This window comes from Syngnathus leptorhynchus, chromosome 8 (assembly GCF_054491065.1).
Source record: "Syngnathus leptorhynchus isolate UIUO chromosome 8, UIUO_Slep, whole genome shotgun sequence".
NCBI classification, from domain to species: Eukaryota; Metazoa; Chordata; class Actinopteri; order Syngnathiformes; family Syngnathidae; genus Syngnathus; species Syngnathus leptorhynchus.
In genome coordinates, this window is record NC_141202.1 from 686,004 (window position 1) to 707,250 (window position 21,247).

The 21,247-nt window shown below is 45.0% G+C and overlaps 1 protein-coding gene across 2 annotated transcripts in view; it reads left to right on the top strand.

The window, feature by feature from the left end:
- The first annotated feature begins 2,562 nt into the window (after positions 1 to 2,562).
- Positions 2,563 to 21,247, top strand: part of grik3 (glutamate ionotropic receptor kainate type subunit 3) — a 45,924-nt gene continuing 27,239 nt past the window's right edge. For both annotated transcript variants that reach the window (XM_085917605.1, XM_085917607.1), the window contains exon 1: positions 2,563 to 2,682. In XM_085917605.1, the coding sequence (XP_085773731.1) occupies positions 2,574 to 2,682 (109 nt within the window). In that variant the 5' untranslated portion in view covers positions 2,563 to 2,573. The remainder of the gene's footprint in view (positions 2,683 to 21,247) is intronic.

Consider the following 21,247-nt stretch of genomic DNA (forward strand, 5'->3'; position numbering starts at 1 on the left):
AAAAATGTATTTATCTGGTTTTATCGAAGCACCTCAGTCTTACAATTGAATTTGCATTGACGCTTCGATTTTTGGCTTTTCTATTCACACTTTCTGAACTGACGGCGAAATCAATGAGAACATTTCATTTCTTTTTAAAGACCAGACTGAATAGCAGCAATTTTCCCTTTGGAATAATTGCAAAAGCCGGCGCGGCATCTTCATGTGCAGAAGAAAGGTGTCGCCTGGAAATTGATCATCTCGATCCTGCGGACTAAGTACTCCTCTTGTCAGCGTTTCCAGCCCACACAATGGAGACGCATGTTTCTGGGGCCATTAGTTCTGACCACCTTGCCAGATGAGGCATCGATCGCCGGCCCGCTTTTGTAAAAGTGACGGCGAGCATTTGAGCGCGAGCCATGCCGTTGTATGTTGATTCGGCCGCAAGCAACATTCACACAGGATATTTGTTGCCAGAGATGTTTTGTTTGTATTTTTTTCTGTTCCTGCCACCTATCATTAAAAGTGAGATTGCTAAACGGATCAGATCAAGTGATGTTAGCAACAACATTTTAGCTAAATGGTCCTTCTTAAACCCTTTAAAAAAGTTTTTTTTTTTTTTTAAACTTGAACTTACTCTAACCTTTTATACCTTGCAACTCCTAAAACAATAATATTTTTTAGGAGTTACAAAAGGAGTTTAAAAAATCCTTTTTTGAATGAACATTACTTTAAGGAACTAAAATGGAGTAGACCTTTTTGCACGGCACTCAGCAACATTGGAGTGAAAGTGCATGACTTTTGCTTATTCATTGTTCTTATTCTTTGTTGAAGTGCCAAGCATGTGCCCCTATTTCTTCTATTTTTCCGTACACATCTTGTAAGTATCATCTTCCATTAGCACCAAATAATGACGAAATGAACTCCAGTCACTTCACGTGTGTTGCTCTGCCGCAGCTGTGTCCATTTTTTGCGTCCGATAGAGCAGCGAGTCAATGAATCTCGATAATGCGAGAGCCGGGCCACATAACTCACGTTGATAGTCCTTACATTGTGCCAAGAGGCAATAAATCTGTTCTTGGGTTGGGGGGGGGGCATGAATATGCATTGGCAGTCAGTCTGGCTTGTTCCCGTTTGTATCATGATGCCCCCCCCCCCCCCCCGTCCATCCCACCACACCTCCGCCTTCCAAACAGAGGAATAAAGGCAATGAGCCGCAACGCTATCTCATCAATGATGTTCTGCTAAGCGCAAAGATTGAATTGTGCCATTGTTTTGTTTCGACATAATTGCAAATCGGAACGGGGGGAAAAAAATATCAATTGCGGTATTAGGTGGAATATAAAGTGACTCCGTCATGTTTATTCACTCTACTGATGTCTCAATGGATGGAGGGATAGGGAGGATGGAGGGATGGATGGATGGATGGATGGATGGATGGAGAGATAAGTAGGTGGGTGGCTGAAGGTATGAATGGAGGGATTGCATAGGTTCAGTGTACACACGTGTAGACAGAAAATATGACAATACTTCAAGGCATACATTATTTCATAGATATTGAAATAATAATATGACTGCAGGTTATCTGCTTTAGTCTTTGCCGAGTTTGTATCATCGCTGCGTGTTCTATACTGCCCTCTGGTGGCCAAGGTGCACCATTCAGAAGGAGCAGCACAATTAATTCAAGCAAGAAAACAGGTCATTACTATGTTTTTTTTTTTTTTTACAGCACAAGACTGTGGTGATATTTTACTTTTTCCAAAATTTGTGTTGGTGTTTTGGGGGCTGGATGATATTTCTATTTCTTTCAATTGAGAAAGATCCAAATTGAAGAAAATGGACTTGTGACCAAAATGAAATATTTGTAATTTCTTTAATAAAAACAACAAATCAAGAGGCATCAGCCCTCACTCACTCCCCCACACAGCCACTTTCCGCGAGCACCCACGGCTGAGCGGACTTCCCCATGCACGTCTCTCGCTCTCTCTCTTTCTCTCTCTTTCTCTATCTGCGCCACTCGTCCGTCCTTTGCGCACGCGAGTAGTCACGCACGCGTGCACGTTGGCCGGACCACCTGCAGCCCGCGTCGGCCGCGCGTTGACGGTCCGTGCGCGCGCAACCCCAACCGAAGAAGAGGCGCCTTTTGTGTGTGCTCGCGCGCGCGTGTGTGCTCGTCCACCTGAGCATCGCGGCACAGCAGTTGAGACCTTGAGGAGCGCTGGACCTGACCTGGCCGGATCACTTTGACTCGTCCGTGTGCGCCGCTTTTCGTGCGTGTGTGCAAGTTGCGCGAGAGTGTGCGCAAAGCAAGCAGTTCACAATTGCCTCGGAAGTAGACGCAGACGCGATACGGCACTTGGTGGAGTCTAGTAGCGCTTTTCCCCCCTAATCGAAGCACGTTTTGGGCGAGGAGGGGGGGGGGGGGGGCGGAAGAGAAAAAAGATGCTGCAACAGCGACGATGAGAGGAGACTTTGGTCACAATGACATTTCGGTCCTGATGCGAAATTCCTAAGTGCTCTTTTTTTGGGGGGTGGGGGGGAATTTTTTTCCACACTTAAAGGGGGGAAAAAGTGGATCGGGTGACTTTACAAGCATGCGGCACACTTGGCACTTTGGGACTACTTTGGAATACTGGACGTGGTTGCTCGCGTGTCTCGTGTGGATTCAATACTCGTGCGGGATGCCTCACGTCATCCGGATAGGTGAGTGGGGCTTTTATTTACCATATCAAATGATCCCGTCACTGGACGCTGGCTCAAAAGTAACCGAATGTCTTTGCATCACTTCATAAGTGGCGCAATGTGACCTCCAAAGCGCATATCCGAACCCCCCATCTCAAGAGTTCAGGTGTGGGATTTGAATCAAGTCCAAAGATCCAAGTCAGCTTTGCGCGTCCCTGCAATCACTCAACAAAATCGCACAATGTGAGCATTGGTGTGACAGCGGGGGATCGATACGTCCCTCCGGTGCAGTCACGGTGCTTGACGTTTGTTTTCTGGCCGGGATGAATTTTTTTGGACAAGTGACAAGCTGCTTTGCATTTACACGCCGAGAGCGGAAGCGTCACAATGCCTATTTTGTCCAGATAATTGCGTCCCAGATGTCATATTGTGCAGCGACATCTTGCATAATTGCATCGTTGGATGAAAAGAAAATGGGCAAAAAAACCCATCCTGAAATTGTAGTTCAAGTAAGAGAGTTTAAAAAAAAAAAAAAAGGCCAAATTACATTTAGGATGTAGTCAAATATACAATTATGAAAAAGGCTACTGTCAATTGGATTTGTTTTTTTACAACATTCCAATTAAAAAGTTGCGTTCCAACAGGCCAGACTCGTCACTTGTATGCTAATTTCCATCTGCGAGAGAGGAAAAAAAAAAAAGCACAGTGCAAAGTGAGCGTCGTGTCGCTGACACGCAGCACAAACACATCGACGATGATTGACTGCCCATGTCTGCGGAGAGCCTCGACTTCTCTGACATTGCCGTGTCTCGGCATCCCTTCAATCTCAAACCATTTTTTTGGGAGTGGGGAAAAAAAAAGCACAAAAAGAACCCAACTTGACAGACGAGTTGTATTTTTCTTTTTGAAAGGCAAAAAGAACAATGTCAAGGTGCTGAGACAAATGTACCTTGAAGTGGCACAGTCACACCATTGCTTTTTATAGACTGCCATCATTGCATCACCGCTGCGTTCTTGTGTGGGAGAAGGTTGCAGAATGTGCTCAATGTCAAATTTGGGCGTGAAGAAAAAAAAAAAGAAGAAAAAGCCGAGCGCAAAACAAAATAGATTTATAGCGCACGGCTCGGCTTGTTTCTAAAATACACTTTATTTATCCAGTCACAATATTAGGTGGACTGATATGACTGGAGTCGTGAGAATTGCGTGGCCATGAGAAAATGTGAGGAATCCAATTTTTTGGGTTACCTCCATTTAAGCAGCACATTGGAAATATGTTGAATCATTTCAAATCCATCAGGAAGCAGCAGAGGGCGCTCGCCCGTGCGCACCTCCACCCAAGTGCCATCTGGGTAATGGTGGGCATCCAAGGTGGACTTGTCGCCCGCCATTGATTGGGCCGCTTTTTACAGCACATTGATCTAAGTCAAGGCCAGATGGCGCTTTGGTCTGGTTTTGCTCGTTCTAATTTCCCGAGACAATAAGGACTCGCGTTTTGCCTCTTTGCATGCTGTGCTTTTAATTTCTGTTTTTTGTCGTCGCCCGCCTTCCCTCAGTCGCCTTCCCCAGTGGGAAAATAATGGGGCGAAATATGAGGCCTATTAAAGAAGTAGGCAGATCGTTTCCATTCATTTGTACCTTGTTGGGCGAGCGGCGCTAATGACGCGTCGCTGGCGATTTTTATCTGTATTGATGAAAGCCGTTCATCACTTTGTTGTCTCGTCGGCCGGGGAAGGATCAATTTGCTTTATCAACGTGGTACTGTAAAGCACTTCATCAGTGTCGCTTGTTCAACGCAGAGTTCACTTCATTTCCTCGTCTCAGGAACACCTGGGCCGGCTGCGTTTTTTTTTTCCCCCCCATCCACATGTCGCTAATGCGGCCTGTTGACGGCTGACTTTCCCGCAGATCGACGTGATAAATGCAGACACCGTTATTTTCCGATGTAGATTTTTAAGCTACGTCGGCGGCTTGATTGGTGAGTTGGGTTGAACCATTTTGAAAAGATAAACCTTTTTTTTTTTTATTTTGACCAACCATTTTTTGTAATGACATCATTTTGACGAAAGCTAACACCCTCCCTCCCTCCCGGCATCTTGGGAAAGCCGTAACTCGTGGCCCACGTTGCTCTTTTAAACAAACGAGCGGTCTCGCCGGGGTACTCGCACGCCAATCCAATCCCATTTTCTGTCGATTCATTACCTCGAGAAAACGACAGATTGATTTTCCGAGATGTTGGATTTGTGTCTCCTGTAATCATCTGTTCTGCAGTAAACAGGTTTTGTATATCACAAGAAGTAAAGAGGCTCTTTTTTTTTCCCTCCCCCTTGAATTAATCCAAGCCGCAATGCCCAAGTTTTCCGATGGCTTAAAGTAATGAGACTTAAACCGAGGCGCAGGTGCTTAGCGGCTCGCTCGCTCACATTTGATGATGATTACCAAATAATCCGAGCCACTGGGGGCTAATAGAGAGGATCTAACCCGCCACTAAAATAATCCCGGGACACAGCGGGGCCCTATCCGGCCCCCGGCTAGCCTAGCCTAGCCTAGCCGCTAGCTCAGGCAACAGATGGTGTTTTCATATCGTGGCGCAAAGTGGCGGGCAAAACGGCTGCTGTGAGCATATGCCCTGTGAAATGCTCATCGCGCTGATTCGTAGCCGTACTACTTTTATTCTTTTTTTTGTCATCCCGAGAGTTGTGATGCAAGGCTGAGGTGTGTTTCTGAAATTATGAAACAGTTTAGTCCTCCAAATAGAGGCTAGCCACAACCTAGCTCAAATGAGCCGGTTAGCTAGTTATCTAGCTAGGTTGTAGCTAGCATCAAAGGTTGCATTTAGGTGACCCTATGGATTCCCACTATGTATCTATCCTCTTTTGGTCCTTGCTTTTCTGTCTCCCTCCGGTTCAATAACAAGAAAGGCATTGTGCTATTCTGGTTTTGAGGATATTTTTCAACATGCAACAATTTTTACATTCCAAACAAGGACGCCTCGTATTTTGCCTGTTAATTGGCTTCAACCTTTTGATCCCGCCACGTTGCGCGGTGCCTTCACTGCCACCAGATAAAAACCCGGCTTCCCTTCAAACGCTTTCGAAATACACCCGAGCAGCAGCTCCGATTTTCCCTCCCTCTTGCCTCCGCGTTAGCGGCGTCCTTATCTATTCCCAGATGTTACGCGGAAGCTCAATTTGACAGCGGAGGTATGGCCTCCTAAGTCCTATTTAACTCCGGGCTGAGGACAAAAGAACAAAGGCCGCCTCTGTTTCCGTTCGGCCCTTTTAATCAAGCCCTCATTGACGGAGGTGCGGCGCAAATGTCAGGTTGTGCGAATCCCTTCAAATCGCACGTCTGCGGGGAGCTGCCTGTGTGCTGGAGTCTGTTTGGGAGCTAAGTGCGCGAAGACCCCCGAGGCTCGGGCCAGAGCCGGAGTTACTAATCAACTGTGAGAGTCGACTGGAGAAGACTCGCCCTCTTGTTTTCCCCCAGAGAGAAGGAACGGATAAGACAAGCCTCTTCAGGCCAAAAAAAAAAAAAGTATACTCCAAAAGCACAAACGTCACAAAGGCCGAGCCAGATCCTTTCACCCCCGCATGTTTTCTTGGCTCCCTTTTTCAAGCCGACGGTAACAAATAGAGCCACGAGGAGAGCAGGGAGTGCCTCCGGTCTCTTGGCTGATGGATCGCCACAGAGGTGGAAAGTCAATGTCAATTTCCAGCCAGAAGCTTCCACTCAATCCCAATTTCTGCGCCGCTCCGTCCGTCTGCCGTCTTAGAAGGGTTTCAAGCCTCCATTATGGTCAAAATCTACACTCACAATAGGGTTTCAAGATATGGTAAGGCTTTCAGCGGGACTTCAGATTAGCCCAGTTTGGCTTTCAAATGAAACCTTTCTCGTTCGTCAAATACCCGAGTGAATCGATCGCGATATTCAAGCCTCCATTATGGTCAAAATCTACACTCACAATAGGGTTTCAAGATATGGTAAGGCTTTCAGCGGGACTTGAGATTAGCCCAATTTGGCTTTCAAATGAAACCTTTCTCGTTCGTCAAATACCCGAGTGAATCGATCGCCATATTCCAGGTGCAGTCGAGATCCGCTTTGACTTTGGACGGGGCCTTAACCTCTTTGCGACTGCCGCTCATCCATTAAAGCAAAACCGGCTCACTTTTCCCGCGGAACAAGCGTCAATCCAGCTAATTGCTTTTCATTAAGAGCGCTCGCAAAGGATTTGCATGCGGCCGAATAGTCTGCAATCAGCGAGTATTATCTACACTGATGAAAGGATCAATTGAAGCAATGGCTACGTAATTGGATGCAAATTTAATGAGACATCTGCGCTACGTTAAGAGGGCCCCGTAATGCTCGTCGCTAATGCAAACAATGTGCATGTCACTCAGGCGTCCTGGGCAATCAACGCGTTTCAAAATGTTACACATCATCTGGTGCGGATCGCAAATACGTACAAGCTCATTGCGGATGCATCGAAACGCTACATTTTGACATTTTTTTCACCGCGAAATGCGCCCCCCTCCCCTGGCAGGCTTGTTGCGACGCATAAAGACGTCGGCATCAGCGAGTTAATCCTCCGTTAATGTCCCGCGTAGCCTCCCTGCATGCTGACCACGTAAGCCGCGAGGCTAATTCCATCAAATGTGCTTTTTCTCCTCTGAAGGGGATTTTTTTTTTCTTCTTCTTTTTAATACAGTACTCCCGTTTGCTTCTCATGGGCCATTTCACTAAATAACAAGGGCACGGACGACGTGAAGGAGTAAGCCAAACGACTTCCCGCTGTGTTTGCGCAAGAATCCTCCATTCCTGTTGGTAGCATGGCAACTGCATTAAAAATCAAACATAAAGGGGAAAAAGGCATTCAAAGAAAGACGCTTTTGTTCTCCATCGGGGCTCTTAGCTAGCCCGGGCAATCAGTGTTTGCTGAGGGAACCCGGTCTCTAGCTCGGGTACATCAGAGACCCTCACTTGCTTGATGTTTCCAGGTTTTAGAGGAGATGATGAGATGATGTTGGCGGCGTGTATGCTTTTGCAAGTAGAGCCCATTAGGAAGGGGCAGCCTCTTTGTACGGTCGCCGGCGTGAGGGGGCGGCGGGCAGCCAGTTAACCAAAAAAACAAAACAAAAAAACTGCGGTGGGACCTAAAAAAACTCCGTTTGTCGAGTACCGCTGTAATGAGCTTAGCATAAGAAAAAGCAGGCATGGGCTTTCATTAAAACAAGTAGATTCAATATCATTGTAAGCCACTGTAGTCTCATGCTACCTTTGAATATTAACACTGTGCTGTTATCAAAAGATTCTTTTTTTGCTCATGGCTCGCGTACCATTTGGACCCAATTGTTAGCGTAGCGATTTTGGACGATAGCCGTTTTAGAGACAGCAATTTGGGAATGAGCGAGGCTAGTTTGATTCAGTAACTGGCTGAAAGAGAAGACCTTCATTTCAAGCTATTTTTAGGCCAACATGAAGTTTATCTCCAATAACGTCCTTTCTACTCATCTAATTTTACTTCAGAGTGGCTTTGGTTTTATTCCTCCTCCTCCTCCTAACGTTGTCACTTACTGCACCGAGCACTCCATTGTCTGCTTGACCTTTTCCAGACGCCACCCCTTCTGTCTTCCCGACAAAGCCGACTTACAAGACGTCCGTCTTAATTTACAAGTCGGGCCTTGTAAGATCTCACGGTAGCCGGCGGCGGCTTAATGCGACGCCTTCCTTCCTTCCTTCCTTCCTTCCTTCCTTCCTTCCTTCCTTCCTTCCTTCCTTCCTTCCTTCCTTCCTTCCTTCCTTCCTTCCTTCCTTCCTTCCTTCCTTCCTTCCTTCCTTCCTTCCTACCTTGCGCACGCACCTCATTTGAGTGCGCCCAGCAGTAACCCGACTGGTGCCCAGCGGTCTTCCCCCCAGTTACTATCTGTACGAGTTCATTCTGAAACCGGGCCGCCCATATTCGAGTAGTTGTCTTCTACGTCCCACGTCAGTCCAAACAAATGTTGACCTTGAGAAAAGTAACTATGGCCAGATTACAATGAAACTTTTTGTAATCACTGGTTCCGCTCCAGTCCCTCAACCGAATTGCGCCAAACCCGAGCAATTTGTGGTTTCTTAGAAGCCATTTCACAGCAGCTCGCCGCTTCAACGACAGCCTGCCAGCAGCACCTTAGCGTTTTGTAGAGTCACTTGCTTCCTGTTTGCGTGCAATTAAATCCAAGGTTTTTTTTATTTTGCTTTTATCTACACTTCTAAGGGAATCCAACGACAGCTGCGACTGGCCGCGGGCTTCCTCGCGTGTACTTTTTTAACTCACTAAATAGTCGTTGTCGTCAAGCTGGCTATAAAATCACTCTGGCGACAAAAAAGAAATAAAAAAAACTCACTGTCAACTCAGTGTTGTTAAAATAGCAAAATTGTCAATTGTCCTTCAACATTTTTTAAAACCTCACTTTGAAAATAAATGTTAAAAAATGTTCAACTTTTTTTGTGTGTGCTGGATTCTGTTGTGCGTATGATAATATAATATATCCAAGAAGGAACTCAAAACTACCATGTGGCTGGCCCGCAACAAAAAATGAGTGAAGGCCTTAGAGAGAAAAAAAATCTTGTCTGTGAAGAAGGCGGTGGGGGGGGGACAAGACACTTTGCTGCTTCTGCTTGGAAAGATAATGACGCGACTGTTAGCGATGCAAACATCTTGAGGAGTCACGTTCTCCATGTGATGTTTGTCACCCCATTCAGTTGCTTTTTTTCCTTTTCTTTTTCAGACGAGCATCTTCTAATTGGCACCCGAGATGTCACGACGGCACAATTCTTTAAGTTCAGGCTTCACTAATCATAATAGCATGAATATTGTGACAAGCTCTTTTTAGTCTTGCTGAGCAAAACCGTGGCGTCTTATTTTGGACTGAGGTTGGTTATTAGGGATGGGGGGAACAAAAAAACAAGCAAAAAAAAAAAAAAATGACACGAGTGCATCAAGGTAACGGATTTCATTAAAAGTGTTCCCGCTGGCAGATAAAATGAATCGTATTGGCTGAGGTAATTACTAATTAGGCAAGTGATGCATGTTAGAAGGGTCAGCATTCCTCACAGTGTCCAATAATGGACACTTCCAAATAGATGTCGCGCTTGATTAAGAACTAATTATTATTGAAGGCCACACTGGATAGAAAAAAGAAAAAAGAGCGAGAGAATAAAAGTGTATTTTTTCCATGAGGGAAGAATGATACATTCATATTTTCAGAGATAATCATTTGGGTGGGGTGAAAGAAACATTTTGCACACATTCTTTATATATTGCATTTTGGAGGAAAGCATTATTTTTGGGGCGGAGTCTGCAAAAATAAGACATTTAGGGGTGCAAAAAGTGAAAGGACAAATATGAAACAATATATGAACTGTTTGTGACCTGATAGGTGCTGCTGTTTTGGTTAGCAACAAAGTCGGTGTGTGGGGAAGGGGGCAGTGATTACTTGAGATGTGCATTGAGATGTTTGACTCTGTAATACTCGGACACTGACTTTTAAATACACAAAGAAAAGCCACAAAGGAGGACACGAATCCCCAGAACGACTCACCCCCTCCCTTCAATGTAAGCAAACGAAGAAGCCAAAAGCAATTAAAACGCTTAACATGCAAGCGTCATGCATATGGAAATAAAGCAAGTGGGCCATTTGTGGCTGATGAGGCCATAAATGTCGCATTGTTAAACACGCTTGTAAAAGCGCCTATTCAATGTACGCAAAGTTACAACGCAGTTAATTATGGAATATTTGAGATGAGAAATTATTGAATGATTTAAACATGGAAGCAATCAGCAATTGGGAAAAATGGAGCAAAATAAAGCATCTACTTAAATAAAATATTTGAATTGGATGTTTTAATGAGCATTTAAAGGTTGATGGTGCCTATTTTCAAAATGTTACGACTAAGAATGACAGACGTATCAACTATCAATTGCTTGTTAATTTATGCTGCAAAATAAAGTGTGGCGATTGGCAGGAGGGATGGCGGCCGGCCGGCCGGCCGGGCATGAGGTGGCTACTGTGCGCCGCTTGAACGTTTTGATTAAGTCGTCCGCACGAGGCGGATATATAGTCCCACGCGTTGACGTCGGGTCAGAAGAAAAAATGGAGGCCATTTGTTTTCTGTGGCAACCCGACTGCTCCTTTTGGTAGATGAGGCTGCTGGCTGCGGGGTATTAACTCGGGCGGAGGTGTTTTTGTTTTGTGTTGTGCTGGCGGTGTACGTTCCCAGTTCAAATAAACACTTTTCAAATAGATGCCATGGCCACGATGTATTTCACACGATTCCTCGATGGTATTTTTGACGCAGGAATGACCGCTGAGCCATTTGTACTTTCTTGCTAAGCATAAGCGCAACAACTGCTGCCTTCGTTGTAGTTGAAGGTTACTTGTAGAGTACCTCAAGGATCCGTGATCAGTCCAAAACAATTTAAAGTTTACAATTATGAAGTTTCCAATGTTATGGCCAAAGTACATTCACGTGACCTATACAGACTATATTTTGCGAGCAGCACCATTATCTACGGTTGACGGTGAAACGACACAGGAATTCCTGCAGAATTTCTTCATTTTGTATAAATGTCCCCCCAAATCACATTCATCCTCCCAGTTTGCAGATACGTCTCCGTGTCCCGTCGGTTGTCATGCTCAGCGACTGCGTTAATTAACAATGACCATTGTACTCGATGAAGCGTATAACTGTGCACGGGCTGAATTTTAATGCCAAGATAGCGTCGCATTCCTTTCTCCCGACAGCTTTTTCATTCCGATTCTTCTTTCTGCCATTTTTCTTTCATGCGCAAACAAGACAGAGTAAACAGTGGACAGATTTGAGCCGTTTCCTGGTAATGGAGCGATCACCCATTGGGGTTGGGCGGAAGGACTGCACACCGTTTGCTGCATACCAAGCCTCAGACAGAGCAGAATCAAAAAGAATCCCAAAACAAGGCATCAAATTTTCATCACGAGCATCCGTTGGGCTCCAAAGTTTGTTTGAGCCTTTCGACGGCAACTTCCCTCAAAGTCGAGCGAAAGGCTTTCGGCAAGGTACGGGGTCACCAAATCAGCTTGGATTCAACAAGTCTGCACAACTTTACTGGAACGAGCAAAAAAAATAAATATATCTCTGCCAAGAAAATGTCTAGTTCGGGGCAGATGTTGCAAAGCAGCCACCTCACAATCAACAAATACTTTGTGAAGAGGACGACTCCATGCCGGGTTATTAGAATGTTGTTGCTAACAAAAACAGCAGCACCGCCGTCAATGTTTTACATGGGTTATCAACCAAATATGGATTATTTCGCTTATGGCCTAATTAAAATGATATACTCCTGTCATGCTTCCTCCACTGTTACCACGGCAACCGAGCCGAGCTGAACCTTACATAGCGCGTACGGGAGAACTGGTTGACACACACTAAAACGGCACAACCAAACTTATGTCACTAGTGTTTTTCGAAAAAGCGAGTTCATGATGGTGGCGGTTTTACATGGTGAAAAACAAAACAAAAAAAAACCCCAATCTGTACCAAAATTCAACATGACTAATTCCACCCTCAAGTTTTACTGTGTATTATGTGTGTATGAATGTGTATGCTTGTGTGTATACTGGATAATTTTCTTTTAAAATAAGTCAGGGAAAAAAAAACAACCCATCAATGGCGTCTCCTATGTGGACGTTAACCAAGTGGCAGATTTACATTCCAGTTCTCATTGGGGAAACGCGCAAACGGGAATCTCATTGTTCACAGCTTTCGACGGGCGCCATACGAAAAAAATGTTCGATTTGATGCTATGTAGGTGAGAGAAAAGCAATGAATAAATAAGCGCTTATGCGGCGGGCACAATTGAAATCAGCCACGGATTCAATTTGTCGAGCGCACGCTACCGGGAAAGGCGGAAAATGGCTTCCTGCGTGCCATCGTGCTAATTTGCATTCATGCACGGCAACGTCACTCACGCGAGCCCAAATATCTTCCTCATTGTTCTTGGCGACATCCTTAAGTGCTTAATGCATCCAATCGCTTATTTTGATTCATCCGACGCGGAATTCGTTCGTAATTATGCGATCTCGAACAGATGCTGGGAAGACTTTAACGATGCCCCCGCCCCGTCTGCGCAACCTTGTGCCTTTCCTCGTCTGAATAAGAAAAGCGTGGTATAAATGGCCTTCCTAATGACTCTCAGCAGGACGGCTCCCTTCCTTCCATCTTTTATGAAGCGGGGAAGAAAGGCACGCATCATTATACGGCGCCCATCTGAAATCCACCAGCAGTGTGATGCTCTACAAAAAGAAAAGCCCTCCCGGCAAATCGGGTGTAATGGGACACATTAGCGCGTCGTTAGCCTGTTAGCGTGCCTGGAGGTCAGACGCCGACTGCCAAATTCCCGCTGCTGTTCAAAAAAGGGAAGAGTTGGCTCAAGATTAAAGACGCATGCGGATATTTCCATCTTAGCACTAGCACGCCGTGTTTAAATAGTCACAGGAGCGATTCCCAAAAATCGTTTTTAAAAATGACGTCGTGCGGTCACGACCCCTTCGCTGTCCTGAGTGATCACAAGCCCCGAGACACATCGAACGACAACGCAGTGAAGTCGGAGCAAAACTGAGAGTGACAGGCAGGGACGAGACGGGACGGGACGGGGGGAACATAGTCTGTTCCTCAAAGTCAAAAAATCCCAAAACAATCCATCAAGCCAAAGCATGCGAGTGAAATGTGACGCCGGAGATCCAAAAGAGGCAAACGGGGCTTAGGTTGAAAATCCAAAAGATGAAATGACAGGCAGAGTCTGCATCAATTCAGCAATGTCCTTGAATAAAATGTGATGCCAGAGTCAGTCATCTGCTGATTTCTTCATTTGCTCCTTCTCATTTGGTGATTACGCAAGACAAAAACCTGCGCTTTACCATTTCAAACACTTGTCCCGATTGAGTGAGTCTAACGTTCATTTGCGAGAAGGACGTCAAACGTACTCAAGGATTTGGCAGGAAAACGGACACCGATCGACCCGTGCCAAAGACCATGTACGTAGATGAGGGAGAGGGATCAATACTTGTGGTCAGGGAGGAGGTTAATGCAGAGAAGGAGAGTGATGAGGTCACCCAATGGTTTCTGTCACTCACTATCATTTGACTCACCTTCAAAACAATTGTTGCCCCTCTCAGGCCGCGGCATATACAGAAAAACGAACGGCCCCCGTGGGGCTAAGCAGACACGGCGACAATGACCAAGAAATGCTGAGAGACGCTTCCCCGCATCGATCAATCTATTCAAGGCTAAAAAGGTGCACCAGGCTAACAAGCGCCAGGTCTCGTCAGCAAATAACGGCAAAGCCATCTGTGAGAAATGACCGTCAATTAAAGGCACTTAGGGCCCTAATGTTGAGCAAAGAGATCCTAATGAGGAGATGCCAAGGTGGAATCGCATCTCTGGAAGTCAAGTGGCGCCTTGAAGATTCCTGCCCAATGCTAAAAGCTGAGGGACACCGCCGCCGTCAAGGTCGTTTGGAAGGTGTAATCAACTCCACGAGCGGATGGAAACGGAAAGTCGCTTAAAAAGCGGCATCGGGGGAATTATGCGGCCGGCGGGTGATTACGTTAATGAGTTACCTCTGTCTGCGTGGAGGCGTGCTCATCAAGGCAAATCAGCTAGCTTGGCGTTTGTTTGTTTGGGATGAGATCCCGCTCGCTCGCTCCCAGCCTCGTCTGATAATATGAAATTGGACGCGGTGAAGCAGATCTATTGATGAGGTGTTCTCATTTCAGATCTTTAAGACCGTTGTCATCGCTCCTAAAGAAGGTTTTGTGCCACGTTGTGGGAAAGTACAACAGCCGCTTGACTGTAACGCCAGTGTTTGCCAATGACTTGACTCAAGCGTGACTACCGTCTTTAAAATGCCGCCCATCATTCAAAGCGTTGATACTAAGAAGGCTAATCCAGCCTACCTTGTTCCCCGGTGCTGAAACGCTCCGAATCAATACGATGGACTGTATATGTAATCCCATGGACAAACGCCGCCATTGACGCCAGGAAGACGATATCATGATCGGTTACAACGAGTCGTAAAGTTGGTTTTTTTTTTGGGGGACGTGTTGCTGTTCTGGAATAGAACCACCTTTAATCCAAAAGCATCTTCTTTATTATTGTTTTATTTATTTACTATATATCTGTACTGTATCTATATATATTTTTTTATTTTTATGCAAACTGTCCTAATAAATTGAATCGTGAACAAAATCCCTACAAAAAATAAAGAATATATTTTTAAATAAACAGTCCTAATAAATTGAATAGTAAACAAACCCCCTAAGAATAATATTTTTAATTGTGATACAAACTGTCCTAATAAATTGAATAGTAAACAAAGCCCCTAAGAATAACTTCTACTTGCCGACTCAAGTGGACTGCTCCCCCCTTCGTGCAGCCGCCAGGGACTCCCCCACTTCCCACCAGCAGCCGGGCAGGCGGTAATTAATTGCCACATTTTAACCGGAAGGCAAAACGCTTGCGTCCTGGGACCGACGGCGCGTGCCACCAGCCTGCTCTCTGGATTCTGGGGATTAGGCTAATTAGCCCCCGGAAGAGTGCGCAGACAGATGGAAAGAGGGGATGGCGGCACCCCTTGGTCGGTCGGAGGGGCACTTTTTCCTCGACAAGCAAAAAAAAAAAAAAAAAAGATGCTGTACACAAATCTAAATGAGAAACTGAGCGCCAACAGATTGCCAAAGACTTTTGCCTGAGGATAATCCATTTGTTTTGCCTCCCACCTCCCATCCCGGTTTTCGCTCCCATTCCTACACATAAAATTTAGATTGCTAACTTGTCGACACGCAGAGCCTGAATAAACACCGAATTCCCCCGAAAAGAAGCACCCGGCCGGGAGCTCTTGCGGTCCGCCTCCAACATCACTTCATGAAAAAGAGAGTGCAGAAAGCAGATCAACTCAACGGGGCCAATAAGAAGGGCTGAGGAGCTTCACGGAACAAACAGTCCATTTGATATTAACACTTGATTGTAAACCCGACGGGAGGTTGACTTTTCATGAAGCATTTCTATTTTTTCATTCATCTCAGTCTTTGCGCGCAACATGCCAACCAAAGTTTTTTTTTTTGAATGAGCAAGGAAAAGACGGCTGGTAAAACTCGGAACGTGACGTACGGACGGCGGACGCCATCCACAATGAATTCCAACCTGCGCCATTTAAGTGGAAATCAGCGCCATCACTTGACAATGTCACACGCCTGCCGTTCCGAATGGGGGCTTCCTTGGTTTGTGGAATCTCCGGCCCTCACCGTTGTCAAGTGACAGTTAGCTGTGGAGTGTTTGTCTTAGGCTGGCATGTGACAGAGCGCGACACGTGGCCCTCCAGTCATGAGAAGTCTCCACTGCTGAAGTCGACTTTGATCAGTATAACAGCTTTTGACAGTTAAATATTCGAGTCAAACAGACAAGGGTGGCCCGGAAGCACCATTCCACCCTGCTAATTTGCATTTAACCTTTAAGCAACAAGCTATTTATTGGATTTGGGGATGTCTCTGCCAAAGAAATGATTCATTTTACATTTTATTTGATAATTTATACATGATTACTATCATTTATTTTTGATGTATATTTATTTTGTCATTTTATAGAAAGCGCCTTCAAATTCAAGTAACATTTTTGTGCGACTCGCCATAGGTTCAAAAAGGAATAATTATGTCCAAATGAGCCGCTAAGCAATCATTTCATTCAATGTGACGGAGCACATTGAATAAGGATTCATTTTCAGGCAAAATATCGCACGATGAATTATTAAAGAACTCATCCCCCAAGACAAATTAATCTTGAGGAGCCACGGCGTGGATGTAACCTGCGATAAGGAGGAGCACATTTCACGAGTGGTCGGCGGCGTTCGACGACCTCGAAATTTCCATCGACTCCTCTGAAAGTGAAGAACGGGCGCGCCAACTCCGTCTCAAAATGCTCGTAAGGAACGAAGACCGTCTGCGTTTGCTCTTTCCAGAAGAGGCCATGTGGCTTCAAAAGTATCTGCAAGCGTTTGCTTTCAAGTCAAATGGTGGAAAAAGTGAGCCCAGAGAGCGACCCAATTTCTCTCCATTAATTGGATTAACCGCCAAAGAGGTGAAAAGAAGCGTAGCTCATTTCTGAATTCCTTCTAATCGTTCAAAGAGCCATCAAACGGCATTTTAGATGAACTGGACATACTGAGAAGCAAATTCCGTCTGCAAACGCTGGAGAAAAATTGCGCCTTTTAAAATATGACCTTGATTTGACACCGGGGCCACCGAGCGGAACAGTGGCGACTCAACGTTTCTTTTTTTTTTTCTTTCTTTCTTTTCCAAAGCATATTATGAGTGAAATAATATGAGACAAGCTGCTGGCCAGGTGGTTCAGTAAAGATATCAGCGGTAGGCTTTGCCACGTTATTGTTCCATTCAGCAAATTGTTCCCCGACGGACTCCCGCTGTCGTGTTTGGCAGCGAGTACACGTTTGACTTCCTCCCGAGCGATTGCAGCCATTGCAACTTGATCAAAATAAAATCAACCTCCACTGAATATTTTCCATAAAGCTCGAGTGAGGGGAAGAACATTTTCCCACCGGTAGCTAGCTACATTAATATCTGGTTTTTACAATGCTGGCCGTACGATGTCACAAAAAGGACGGCCGGCTAGGAAAGTTGTCATTAGCGACGACGTTGAAGTAATACCTCGCTTTTGATTTCTGGTTCCAAATCCAAGCGAGCTGCCATTTCCTTGTGTCATGAAGCTATTTCTGCTAGAGTGGCTTTTTTTTCCTGGCCACCGATTTTTACAGCCGTCTGCAAACGTGCAAAACGTCCCACCTTTAGTACCTTTAATGTCCAATTGTGTTCAGCGGGCGTATGTTAATGTCCCTCGGTTGGCCGCTCCTTCCCATCCAAGTGCCGGCAGCACTCTTACTAATCCTCATGAGTGCACCGCACCCCCCCCATCCCCTCCTCGGAGGCCCCTCGAGGGGATTAATCTCCTCTCTCGTGCCACCAGAAAGTCTGAGGAAGAGATAGAACGCTGTCGGCTTCTATTGGAATGTGCTAGAATTTTATTTTTTGGTGGACGCCTCCTGCTCCAGAAATGAGCCAGAGGTGTCCCGAATGGTCTGACCCACACCTCCCCTCTCATTTGTCTACGTTAATGTGGTGTGTGGGGTCCATTGGAAGATGAAGTAGGACATTTTTATATTTAGCAGCCACTGCAATGACTTTGGAAAAAACAGGGTCATTGGTTTTGATACGAGAGAATTATTATGGGCAGTTTCCGTAAGGCAATCCATCCATCCATCCCAGTCGTATCAATTTGAGAGAAAAGTGACATGAGGTTCACATTTCTGCAAAGCGAGTTTGACACCTGAAAGGGTGACAGCAGCCCTTGGGGTCAGGTCGGTGACTTGTTTCCATTGCGTTATGGATGCAAAAAAATCAATCTCAATTACACGTTTTATTTCATCACCTAACCTTGCGATTTCCACTTTACGCCCAAAGTGCAGCGCTTGTACCCCCAGGCGGGCCGGTGACAGTAAAATTAAAAGGTCTTCACAAGTGCGTGGGATGAAAATTAAAGCCGCCGGCACACCCCCCCCCCCCCCTTTCACGAGTGACCCATCACCAAGAACGCCAACATAAAACTCTGGCCGAAGCCTTGAGGTGGAAAGGCTATTACGTTCTCCGGCGGGGAGTTGCTGCTCCCATTGGAATGAAGAAGCTGTGTACTTTGCTCTGTAGGAACAGAGTTTTTATAGCCCGCCGCAGAAATCACTCTATTTGACCCGCCTGGCAGATATTTGCTTCACCGCTTGCACGAGCCACTGATGTACCTTGACTTTGTTTTGAACTTTGCGCGAGGGTGACGCTACGGTTACGGCTTCTCTTATTTATTTTTTTTAAATGGCAGTCGTGAATAATAAGGAGTGAATTTTCTGGGAAAAGGTTTGCCAGCTCAAAAATAGAACTTTGTTTATCCTTGGCAGTTACTTCGATTTGCACAGACTTATGTCGGAGACGTTGCAGCTGACTCCGTTTTCCATTGTTTCGGAAGTTAAATTGCGCTACACACCTTAGAATTTGTGTTTTGAGGAGAATTTAATGGAAAGGAATTGACTCTTCACTCTCCCTCAGAAAAAAAAAAAAAAAAAAAGACTATTCATGGTGACTAAAAAGCTTATTCCCTACATTAGAACGTCAGGATTATGGTCACATTTTTCTTCTTTGCTTTATATTTGATTATATTTTCATATTGATATTATTCCGCTAGTATTTCCTTTTCTTCAACAACTCCACTCACACTTGTATACAATCTTAAATTTTGTGTTCCCCATCTGCTCTTCAGGAAATTACTTGTGACTGTCTGCAATGGCCGTCCATATGGGTAGACATATTTTCAAATTGCCTCTTGGTGTACCTTAGAATGTGGCCAATAAAAGTATCTTCAGTACGCTTATTAAAACGGGGAGGACGTTTTTCTTTTTTTTTTTTACCCAGATTACACTATCGTGAATGTTTGGGAATAATAATGAGATTCAAAGGCCTCAGCAAAATGAGAAAAAGTGGGCGGACACAAGCGAGGGAGGGGTTGGCATTCGGGATTGTGTGGGGGGGCTAAGCAGCGAGCAGGACCGGCTGAGCGATAGCTGCGATAAATTGCCGAAGCAGAGGCGCTTGAGCATAAAATTAGATTTTACAATGTGTTGTTACCTGACAGGACTCTGACAGCGGAGCTACAGCGACATTCGAGGCCGTCGCAATGAGCGCTACTAATCGTATCAAATAAATAAGAGCGCCCGGAAAGGCGGCGTGGAACATAATTAAAACGCCTCGGCCCCGTGTTCAATTTATATGATAATAAATGAGCCCGTGTAAACGCCGCAGACATTCACGATGATGGACTTTTCCTGCCTGATGTATCCTTTTGGAGCATCAAAGAATGCGCTCTTTAATAATTATCACTTCATTCCCAAATCGGAATCGCTTCAAAGCAGTCGCTTGTATTTAAACGTGCGTCAGCTAGCTACTCGCCTCTCGCCGCTGATGTGCAACGATGACCTTCGGTACGGTTGACCTTTCAAAAGATGCTTAAATACACGCAATATTCGAAACGAGGAATTACGCGAGTCAGTCCGCATCGTTTATTATCGACGCCGGGCGATTACTTGTGCCGACGATGATTGGCCTCAATCGGCCGTGACAACACAAAGTTAAAGACGCCATTAGTAGAAGAATGAAGATGGCGACATGAAGCAGCCTGGAAGACAAATGGAAGCAAGCGGCAAGCGATTAACTATGCATTCTTTACTTCTAATAACATCTTTTTTTTTTTTTAGTTTTACGCTCCAAGGTGGGAAATGTGTGTCTCATGTTAAATGCATGGCATGGAGTCAATATAAGTATGCCCGTGAATGCCTTAAGGACTTCCAACTAATAATGAGCATCATAATCCGCGGCAAAACACATGCAAAGCCGCACTTTAAGCTTTTCAAGTGATGAATATCGCATTGTATGAGTTGCAGTAACTGGAAGGAAGCTTTTGAGCCACCAGGATTTCCTTGTGCTTTACATAAAAATGGAAGGTCATTTGATGAAAACAGGCAAAATAGAGCTTTATTATTTAAAAACCCAATTTGTTGACTTTATATATGTGACCGTAGTATGCAAAAGAAAAATTGCTGCTTCTTAACTTCATTCTTAACTGCTTTAAGAAAAATTCTTTTTTGTGCTGGTCCATCTGCTTAAGTAAAATTACAGGCTAGAAAAATGATCGCGCAAAGCATTATGAAACAATATCAGCAGACGGCATGAAAGCGAAAAGCAAAACAACCCGAGGCGTGGTTGCGTTTGGCACGCTGTCATTCCGTCCGTCACTCACATCGCTCTCTGTGAAGTCAGTCAACGCATGTTAAAAATAAACGTTTTCAGCCGTACCCGGCGCTTTGGAGAGCGAGCAGACTTAAGCTGGCTCGCAGGCACGACGGCGGAACAAGCCAGCGAGCCAGCGAGCGAGCGCGCGCGCCTTCGTTCAACACGTGGACCGGTTTGTCTTGTTGTTTATTTCCAGCACTAGCTTGAGGCTTAAATGTCACTTTTCGACGTCGAACTGAATGTCATTGTGAGTCCCTTCAAGGCCTGCACACATCACTTCCTGCGGATAATATAGTTTGGGTCACTGTAGGAAAAAGAAAAAATCATATTCTAGGTGCCTTTGTCACTTCTCCACTGAAGCACCCAAAATCGGAGATTGGCATACTCATTCAAGTAAATATTAGCTTATGTATATTTGTCAAACTTTAGAAAAAAAATTGAAATTCAAATTTTAAATTCATTAAAAAATTAACCATAAAGAGTCTATATAGGTAATTATTTTTTTTTCTAAATTGTAGCCTGAATCTGTTAGCCAGCTGATGTTTACTCAAACAAATATAATTTTTGAAAGGCTTTTCCAACAATTGAGATTTCACCATGACAAAGCGTAACGCATCCAACCACTCGCATATGATGCACTTTACAAAACACAAGTGTGTATATTTACTGAA